This window comes from Cryptomeria japonica, chromosome 9 (genome assembly GCF_030272615.1).
Source record: "Cryptomeria japonica chromosome 9, Sugi_1.0, whole genome shotgun sequence".
Classification (NCBI taxonomy): domain Eukaryota; kingdom Viridiplantae; phylum Streptophyta; class Pinopsida; order Cupressales; family Cupressaceae; genus Cryptomeria; species Cryptomeria japonica.
The window spans coordinates 321811894-321822751 of record NC_081413.1 but is presented as its reverse complement, the minus strand read 5'-3'; the positions used below and the strand labels follow the sequence as shown (position 1 = coordinate 321822751).

Genomic DNA, 10858 nt, shown 5'->3' with positions numbered 1-10858 from the left:
ATTAGATAAATGTCCAAATCTACCACAAACATAGCATTTCACATTCATTCTAAAATTGTCTGAGTTATGACCATTTTTATTGCATTTGGAACATTGACCGGTGGGTAAGTTTGTATTCTAATTATTCCTAAATCTGCACTGATTTTCTCTATGACCAAATTTGTTGCAATTAAAACATTTTCCATTAAATTTATAAGCATTAGGTTGCCTTACCGGTTTTCTATGATCATGATTGTTTGCAGTCCCTGAGCTTTCTCCATGTTCAAGTCCAATTGTTTCTCCATTAGGTTTCTAACTTTTCAGCATATCATCAAGATTATCTGACATTTTCTTGAATTTGTTTTTGTATTCATTTGCAATGACCAACTCACTTTCCAAAGTGCTAACCTGTCTCAAAAGTTCATCTTTGTCATGTTGCATGTGGATCAAATCAGTTTTGAGCATATCATTTTCATAACTAAGCCTTTGAGATTCATCTGATCTTTCATTTAGTCTTTTGGCCAAATCTTCCTTGTTCCTCTTTCTATCTTCAATATCTTTGCATAGTCTCATGGTTAAATCTTACATCTCATTCTTCATGTTATTGTTCTCTTGTCTCAATTTGTCTGCAATATCTCTAAGAGTTTCTTTTTATTCATCATCTTTATTTTGCAATTGCACATGTAATTCTTTTTTCTTGTTCTTTGCTATAACTAGGTTATCTTGAAGTGCTTTGATAAATTCCTGAGTAGTTCTGAGTTCATCTTCCAGTTTGATATTCTTCAATTTTTTTGCATCAAAATCTTCAAGAGCTTCTTCCAACAATTGTCTCAAGCTTTCCATTGATACCAGTTTCAGAATCTTCCTCAAGTTGTAAGGATTTTGCAAATAGAGGACTAGGCTCTGATACAAATTGTTGGATACTTGATCAGTCCCAAAGACACTGAGAGGGGGGGTGAATCAGTGTCTAACCAGTATATGAAATATTTAAACTTGTTTTCAACTTTACAACCCAAATTAATGTACCGGTAAACAAGCAATAAAGCAAAAAAGAGAAATAAGAGAGACAACATCAATGCACACCATAACACAAGATATTTTGGCGAGGAAACTCGGTAGGGGAAAAACCTCGGTGGGATTTGTGACCCACAATATTTACTCACTGGCCAATATGAATAAATATTACTGATACAATAGGGGCCTGCACATGCAGGAAGGCCAACAACCTAGAGCTCACTTCTCAATCACAAAAAGGAGTCACACTGACTACAAAATTGGATGATTAAATCCAATGACAATGTACTGCTCAAAATAGCATCTACAATGCTTGATTCAGTACCAGTTTAAGCTCTATCAAAAACCTCTGCCATAAACCTTTCTTCGCTCTTCTCTTCTCTTATTTTATCATTAAAATTATTACATCAAAATGCATATACAGATATTCTCTCTCATAATCCACTTGCATTAATCACCTATACATATTTCACATACCTATGTCACTTTCAATATGACCTATAAGATCTCATACATATATGAGTCTTTACAATACATCATGTCGGCTATACAATATAATTACAATACAAAACAATATAATTTCAATGTCGGTTGGGGTGCCAGTAAGATCTTTTGTCGGTGTAGACTGGGTGTCGGTGTGAAGAATCTTGTGCCTGCCAGTGCCAGTAGATGATCTTTGTTGTCAGTGTATGATGTGAACCATATTACCAATTGGTTTCCATCAATGAAAACATCAACTATTCTCATATGAGTATAGAATTCCAACAAGTTCCTCTTCAAGCTAAGCATACTGATGCTTAGGGGGAGCACATATTGTAAGATCATTATTGAATCCCCTCAACCGATATGAGGTTATGTCTATTTGAATAGTTTAGATGTATAAAAGTTTGTTTTTAGCTCTTATTTGGTAAATATTTTGAAGGTTAGTATAAATGTTGTTTGTGTACCTATATCAGTAACAAGCAACCGATAAGAAGTAAATCGGTGTACCTTAAGTTGTAAATGGTCAAAATTGTACAAGCTAGACATTGTATTGAAGCATCAATAAGCCTTGATGAATACATAAAGAAATGACAATACATTTCATTTACCTTTCTTTCTTGTGAACATTATTGAGCTCTCGTGTGACCTAAAGGTGATCAAAAACTTGCTAGCGTTATGTGTGCAAAGTGATCAAGCAATGTGATAGTGGTGATTAGAAACCCTATAGGAGAAGGTATTCAAACCCTATTTTTGAAAAAATTGTTTGAAGTTCATCATGGCATCTTCTGTGTCGAATCTTGTGTTGGTTGAAGTAATTAAATAACCACAACACGAGTTCAAGTTGCATCCTATGAAGGTTGGAGAGATCGACATGACTAGTGGCCTATCATCTGTGCCCTCCGGTGTGTTACTGGTTGAAGATATTCGCTCCTTCATCCATTGCAACCTTGAAGAACTTAGAGATAAATTCATTCAAAATGAATTCAAAGGGTTCTGTGATCATGATCTATTGAAGGTCGAACATTTTCATCTGAAGACCAAGGGCTTGTCGAATGATGTTGATTTTCCATATCAATTTCATGTCGATTGGGTTAGGTATGTGCTAAGTAGAGTGCATGATCAATTTCTATGGCTGGAAGCTGAAGCACCAATCAAAATCACAAAGGATGTGATCCAAAGAGTAACAAGGTTTAGCGCAACCAATGAAGCACTAACCCTAAGAACAATATCATCCATTGAAGTCACTCGATTGAATCAATCCCGATATGACAGGAGAGCAATGCCAATCACTCACATTGAGGACGGAAAAGTGAGGTTTGCTTCTGTAGTACTGGGTTATAGGGTCTATCAATCAAGCTACATGAACAATGTGTCAAGCGGTGCTATCCATGCAACTTATCGAATCATTAAGGAGGATGCTACATACAATATCTGTGAGATGATCAAAAGTCAATTATTGGCGAACATGGATCAAATTAAGAAAGACAAGAAGCAATCATTCAAGTATGGTTCATTACTGATATGTATATTCTTCTATGTGCAAAATTTCTTTCTTGGTAAGGTCAATGTAGTGTGGTCTGAAGATAAACCTATCATGGTTCAAATAGGTGAAATGATTAGAGATTTAGGTTATAAGTTTGGAGAAACATTGTGGGGTTATTTTAAAGAATTCCGAACCAGAATGCACAAAAGAGAGAGAATCCCAACCAGTATAGTTCAAAAGTACAAGGACAACATTTGTTTTCTTGTTGACACTAATTGTTGCATTATTAAAGCGATTGAACCTATAACCTTTCAGGTACCTGCTATGGGTTATGAGATTAAGGAAGACATTACTAAAGTATATGCAAACATGTTATTGTCTAAACCGGTAGACAAAAAAGCAAAGAGATTTGGAACTTGTGAGGAGGCAAGCTCCAAAATAAAAAGGGAACTCAAGGAGCCTATCATACAAAAGAGAGTAATGAAAATGATTGACACATTAGACAAGAAGTATGGAGGTGAAGCATCTGATGCCACTACTTCCACCAGTACAAGTGAACAAATAGGGGCCAAATCAAACAAAGTTGAAGAAAAAATAGGAGAAAAGAAGAAAATATCGAAGGAAAAAACCAAGGGTACTCCATCTAGTAAGCCGGTAGCATATACAAAAGAAAAGGACTCAGATACTCTTGCATCTTCCCTAGGTAAAGGTGGACCAGTAGGAGTGACATATGCAAGAAAGAAAAAAGCGTGAAGGGACAGTTGACACAAAGGCTAATAAGAAGCCCAAGAAGGATGAAAAGGAGGGTGATAACACTAACACCCAATCTGATGTGGAAATAAAAGAAGTCAGAAGAAGTGGTAGAAATGTAGTTCCAACTGTTGATGAATTGGTCCATGAGATCAAAGAGTATGGAGGTCTATCTGGTGTTGGGAGAAAATATCCCCTATGGAATGAGGAGGAAAAAAGAAAAATTGAAGAAGCACTTATCTAGAACATGCATAAGTTTTGCAGAACTCCCAGTGAACTATATGGAATAATTCCATTAGACTTGCAAAATCAAATTGAAGGGAGATGGAAAACAATTTTAGCTATTGAGAAAGAGCATAGGATAAAAGCACTCATGGAAGTGCAACATGATCTTAATTATAATCGAGCATCTATACTGGCAGAAGCATGTATTCAACTCTTTAAAATAAGGAACAGTATAGGGAGAGTGGCCATAGGAGATGTCTAAGGTGTGCATGATGAGGGTGTTGCCTTATGGAAAATAATTTTGAGCCAGCAAAAGGAAGTTGAGGAGGAAATAGAAAAAAAGTAAAACAAGGACAAGATATAGCTACTCATGAAAAGAGAAAAGGAAAAGAAAAGGATACCACCAATGAATTTGATGTTTTCTACAGTTGATGATATCATAGGTAATGTTGTGTCAGATATTCCTAATGTAAAAAAGGATGTAGAGCAGTCAGTTGAAAACAAATCAACTGTTGAAACTATTGATATTGATGTTTCATCGGTAAAGGGAACCACTCAAACTAAGCATCCCGATGAAGATGAAGTCATAATTGAAGATATATCTTATGAAGATAAACATCATAGAACTTCGGTAACAATAAATCCTATTGACAATGAACCTCTTTTGTCAGAGAAAGGTGCAGAGGAAGAAAACTCACAAGTGACGGACTCATCAATGCTATCTGTTGATGAAGTAGACAAGAAGGAAGATGTGAAGAAGGAAACAAAAGAAAAGAAAGTAGAAAGTAAGAAAATAGTTGAGGACACTCCTCTGGTGAAGAGGAAGTTAGAGCTAGAGGAAGAAAAGGAAGAGGAAACAGAGGAGGAAGAAGAGGAAGACTTAGTAATAGATATTAAGAAAATGACCCCAAAACAATTAATGAAAGGTTCTGAAAAATTGAAACTTCAAGCTAAAAAGGCAAAACTTAGAGCAAAGAAAAAGAAGACCAAAATTCTTAATATTGCAAAGACCATTCTATTGTTGCCAATTTTGATGATTATGTTGTGATTGTCATTGATGGACACACACTTGCATTGAGATCACTTTTATATGTATGAGTCATGCTCAACCGGCATTTGTTCCAGCTGGTATGATGTATTATAGTCTTTAGAATATCGGTGTTTTGCAAAAAGTGTTTACTGATCTGAAGCAGTATGAAGACCCCAAGCGGTTCGAGGATCTCAAACGGTACGAAGGAATGAAGCAGCACAACTCATATTTCCAATCTTCATTATTGTCAAACTAGCAACCAGTATTTTTCTTTAACAAGTATTTTGTTTGAACCGGTAATACGCTGTGATGAGTTACCAACCGGTATTTTGTGATGAGTTACCATCCACCAACTGTTTGACAGTTCTGACACTTTAACAGTGCTTTTTGTGTCATGTTACAGAATATGTCTAGATGCATTGAACCTAGGAAATTTTAATGTAATCCTATTGGATCGACATGAAATTAGATTCCTTGATAAGGACATCATGTCTAGGGTTTTAAGAAGTTGCTAGGGTTTAAGGTGGAAGGAGGGTTTTTGTGAGTGATAAGATTGAAGAAAAGTTCAGGTCTGCGAGTAGAGGTAGAGAGTGAATGTGTTGAAGACTAAAGTAATGCTGGAATGTATTAGGAATGAGCTATCAAGGATCTAACCAAGTAATCTATGCTATTTACTAGATCACTCACTTGTTGATTACTCACATCTTTGACAAGTCTGAAGCCCTTAACCGGGTTGGCCCAAAAGCCTTTTATAAATCCTCTAACAAGGTGGTTCACATCTGTAAATCTAAAATCCTCTAGCAAGGTAGTCTTTAATCAGACTTATCTCCTAACAGAGATTGAGATTCCTAACAGGAGTTGTTCTGGTAAAGAACATTGTATGACCTTAACCGGTCTGGTTCCTATTCTGCAGATAGTTACTTGTGAGTTCCATCTCACTGTGGTTTTTCCCATTTGGGTTTCCATGTCAAAATCTCTCAGGTTATGGTGTTTGTGCTTTTGTGGGTGAATGCATTATTTGCTATTTGGTTTGCATGTGTTCTAACCGGTTTGTCTACTAAATTGTTTTACCAGTTTACTGGTAGTCTAGTAAAGTGTTTAAGTACAATAATTTTTGGCATACTAATTCACCCCCCCTCTTAGTATTCATCAATTGGTATCAGAGCCAACCTTTCTATAAGTATAACTACTTGGAAAGAGATATGGGGGAATACACTATGAGAGAACTTACTCATCGGCTCACTCAATCTGAGCAAGCCTATGATGATCTTATAGTCAAATATAAGGCCTCTCAAGAAAAAAGGAGAGAACATGCTGAAAAACTGATGGAGCTATCTGAAAATAGTTCTTTTGATGAAGTGGACATGGAAGCCCTGATTCAAGAAGTAGAAAAATATGAATGAATCCAATTCCAACCTAAGAAAGGAGTTGGAAGGACAGACTATTCGAATGTGCCAAGAGCTTGAGAACCGGAGGAAAGCTGAAGATCTAGTAAAAGACAAAGATCATAAAATCTACAAGTGAAGCAAGAGATCAGTGCCCTAACTGCTCAACTCCATGTGAGTAAAGTGGAAAAGGAAACCATGCAAGGAGAACTGAACATGACCATCTCCGAGAATGCAAACTTGATGGAAACAAATGCTGCTATTTCCAAAGAACTCTCTGAGTCAAAGGAAATACTTGCTAAGTTCAACAAGAGTACTATTAAGCTAGAGAAAAATCTTGAATCTGCCAAACCTGTCAAGAATATTGATGGACTTGGTTATTCCAGTCATGAGGAAGGTGAGACCTCTAGTACAAATCGTGGAGCATCGAAGAAACAACTAGTATCAAAGGATAAAGGTAAGCAAATGTTTAAACCTATTTTCTTTAATTGTCTTAAAGAAGGACATACTACCAATGCGTGTAGGAGCAAAGCCTACAATAATTATCCTTACTTTATAAACAATGTACCTAGATCCAATAAGTTCAACGGTAATTGTTATGCATGCAACAAGTTTGGGCATAGAGCATCTGAATGTAGGTCTGTTATGAACAACACTAGAAGATATCTCAGAGGACTCAAGGAGTTGGTCCAGAACCTTTTGTGAACCAGAATCACAACCAGTTTAATGCCTTTAATCATCAGTCAGGAAGCGATGGCTATCAAGCAGCAACCGGATGGAGAGAAAACTATTTGATCTATCATTGTCATGGTCACACTGCTGCAACATGCATGAGGAAGACTGGTAACATGAATAATGGACCTTAGAGAGCACCTGGAATGGTCTGCTATCATTGCAACAAACCGGGTCACATTGCCATATTCTGCAGGACAAGAAAGAACATATCAGATGACATACCGGTCACTCCGAAAGGAAAGATTGATATTGAAACTGTTCAAGTGGATATGAACAAAACCTGGAAAAAAAAACCAATGGTGTTGCAAGATGAACTGATTTCTACACCTAGTGTGGAAATCATGGAATCGGCAACTAAGCATCAGAAAAGCTTAGGGAGAGAAAATAGTGAAATAATTCAAACCCCCGTTTTACATCGGTAAAATACCTTAACCGATATGAGATACCTGTCAGTTGGCAGAAGACCAAAAATGGTAAAAGGCAAATTAGGGTTTACGCCCTAATGGTGGAGCATTTATTACGGTAGGTGAGGAATATGTTTAAAAGGAATTTTCAAATCATTTCTCACTATCATTTTTCGAGTGAAGAAGTTTTTCAAGTGCAAAGCGAAGAAAAAGTGATTTGTGTTGCGATTCAAAGAAATTTTGAAACCTTGAAGAAGATTCAGAAGCAAATATCAAACGGTCAAGAGAAGAACTCTAAGCGGTGATTCAGCAACTGACAAAGTGTGAGGCGAAGTGGAATTAGCAAGCCCTAAATTCTCAATTTTTGAAAGGTATTTCTCGAGTTTTCTCTTTCATCATGGCTTCCACATCTCATGATACTATTGATTCTATGGACTTCATATAACAAAAGTCAAAATATAATGCCTTGTCTCAAGTATCGGCCGGTGTTATAGTAGAAGAAGGGATTTTTGATTATATAGATTGTAAAATTGAATACCTAGGGTCTCTCGCAATCCATTCTCAGCTAGGTCTATTCTGTGGGAAGGATAAAAAGATCAAACCGGAGCATAGCATCTTGGAGAAGAAGAAACTTCACAATGTGGTTTACTTCCTAGAGGATTTCACAGATGACCACATTTGAATCATTCTGAGCAGAGTTCATGGTGACAAGATGTATCTTGAGAGAACACACGATATCACACCGGAAGCAATTCATGTCATCACCAGTTTCTAGAATACAGGGGAAGTGCCAACCCTAAGGAAGGTCAGCAAGACTGAAATGTTCAAGCTCACTAGTTCAATGAGCGACTCACATGGCATGACCATCAACTCAATCAAGGACGATCTGGTCAAGTATGCCTGCATGGTGATAGGTTACCGGACGTTCTCTGCTGCAGTGGTAAATGTCGCTTACGGGATGATCAAGGAGAATGCATCGTTTGATCTATGCACTTGTATGCAAAGACAACTTATGTTGAATCTTAAGTCAATCAAAGAGGACAATGCACTGAGATTCAAGTTTGGACAACTACTGGTTGGGTTGTTCTTTTACTTTCAAGCCTACTTTCTAGGAGTAGGTGATATTCAGTGTTCTGCTGACCAACCAGTAACAAAACAAATCAAGGAGAGTCTACAAGCAGTTGGAACTAGCTATCCGAAAGCACTAAACAAATACTTTGATGAGTTCAAATGCAAAATGAGTAAAAGGATAAGAATATCCAGTGACATTGTCAAGAAATATGAAGAGGACATCTACTTTATCATCAAAGTGGATGAATGCATAATGGAGGCCGTTGAGCCTAGACAGGAAGAAGTGGAGCCTATGGGCTATGAGGTGATGCATGATATATTGGACAAGTATGCTTCTACCCTAATCACCTTACCCCTCGATCCTAAGGAAAAGAGAACTAGCATCTATTTGGTAAGGGTTACACTGGTTGTAGAACCCTCTGAAAAGAAAGGAAAGGCAGTGCCTTTAGCATCGGCACCGGTTACTGTAGCCAGTCCCAAAGTGATCAAGCAGTCACCAGTTAAGAAGAAACCGGAAGTGGCACCTACAAAAGTCTTCAAGAGGAAGTAGAAAACAAAAAGCAATACACCTGACTCAAAAGAAATTGTGTCAGAAGAACCACCTAAGAAGAAGACTAGGCAAACAAAGAAAAAGACAAAGAATGAACCGGCATCATCTGCACCGGTAAATATTGACATTTCTTCTTACAAACCTTTGACACATTGTCAAAGAACTATAAAGAACATTAGGAGAAAAGTGTTGAATGATTTAATTGATTGTTTTGATGATTTCAACGATGATGAAAAGGAAGAAGTTGAACAGGAAATCATTAAGTATTTGTGTGTTAATGACCGGTCGCCTTCAGAAATTAGATCTGAGACACCAGATTCTTTGTATAATTATTTAGACAATAAATGGTGCATTGCCATAGAAAAGGAATAGGAAATGAGGGAGAAAATATTTGCTCAATATTTTCCTGATGTATCTAATTCAGAACTTTTCGAAGTTATGAATAAATACAAAGGCCTCTTCTTCATGAGAAGAAGAAGACTCCTGTTACTAGAAGGAAAGGGTCAAGAAGTGATCAAGGATATACATACTCATGCTCAAGAAGCTCTTAAGATGCATCAAGTGGCTGAAGCCAATAGAAAAGCTAAGTGAGAACCAGAAATTGGCAAACCCGGTGTAGTGTATGATATCATAGGTAATGTTGTGTTAGATATTCCTAATCTGACAAAGGATGCAGAGCCACCAGTTGAACAAAAAACAACTATTGAAACAATTGATATTGATGTTACACTGGCAAAGGGAACCGGTCAAACTAAGCATCCCAGATAAGATGAAGTCATAATTGAGGAGATCCCTTATGAGGAAAGACCTCAAAGGAATCCGGTGATAATAAATACTACCACAAAATATCCTACTAATAACAAACCTCATTTGCCAGAAAAGGGTATAGAGGAAGAAACCCCAAAGGTGATAAATTCATCAATACCATCTATTGATGAAGAAGAGAAGAAGGAAATAAAGGACAAGAAAATAGAAAGGAAGGAAACAAAAACAATTGATATTGGTCTAGAGGAGACCAAGGAACTAGAACAAGACAAGAAGAAAGAGGATTCCCCATCTAGTCAACGTGAAGGTAATAAGAAAACAAAAATTCCTCCGATGAAAAGGAAGTTAGATTTAGAAAAGGAAAGTGAGAAGAAGAAAGCTAAAATCACCATCTCAGCCAGCTCTGAGGTAGAGGTTGAAGAAGAATAAGAAGAAAAAGAGGAGGAAGAAGAGGAAGACTTAGTAATAGATACCAAGAAGATGACCCCCAAATAGTTAATGAAAGTATTAGAAAAACTAAGAATTCAAGTTGAAAAGGCCAAAGTTAGAGAAAAGAAAAAGAAGGCAATAATTCTTAATAATGCAAAGACAGTTCTATCTGATCTCATTTCTGACATTGTTGTTGATGAGAATGCATCCATCATTTATCAATTGGGTACTCTTGTCAAAGCAATCGGTTCAGAGGCAACCGATCTAGAGAAGGTTGTAGCTAGGTAGTATGAAACTAGGAGAGGTGACAAATTAATGGAACAAATATCAGGTGACATAGTTGCTCTCTCTATCAACACTGAAGAGATGAAATCTATCTTAAAGGAAGTTGGCCAATTATTGGTCAAATTATCAAACTTCACCAATTTCATCAAAGATCTTGAAGATAAAAGAGTATAGACTCAAATGGAAATCCAAGATCTGATAGGTACTTTTGATCCTCTTACAAGCTCTGTAGAGACTTTCAGTGGAAAAGTCAAATAGTTGACTCATGAA

At 36.8% G+C, this 10858-nt stretch overlaps 1 protein-coding gene across 1 annotated transcript; it reads left to right on the top strand.

The window, feature by feature from the left end:
- Window positions 1–4304: 4304 nt before the first annotated feature.
- Window positions 4305–10303, top strand: LOC131029790 (protein MNN4-like). Its single transcript, XM_057960434.2, has 2 exons — window positions 4305–4719; window positions 9987–10303. The coding sequence occupies exons 1-2, from the start codon at window positions 4305–4307 to the stop codon at window positions 10301–10303; spliced, it is 732 nt and encodes a 243-aa protein (XP_057816417.2).
- The last annotated feature ends 555 nt before the right edge of the window (window positions 10304–10858 follow it).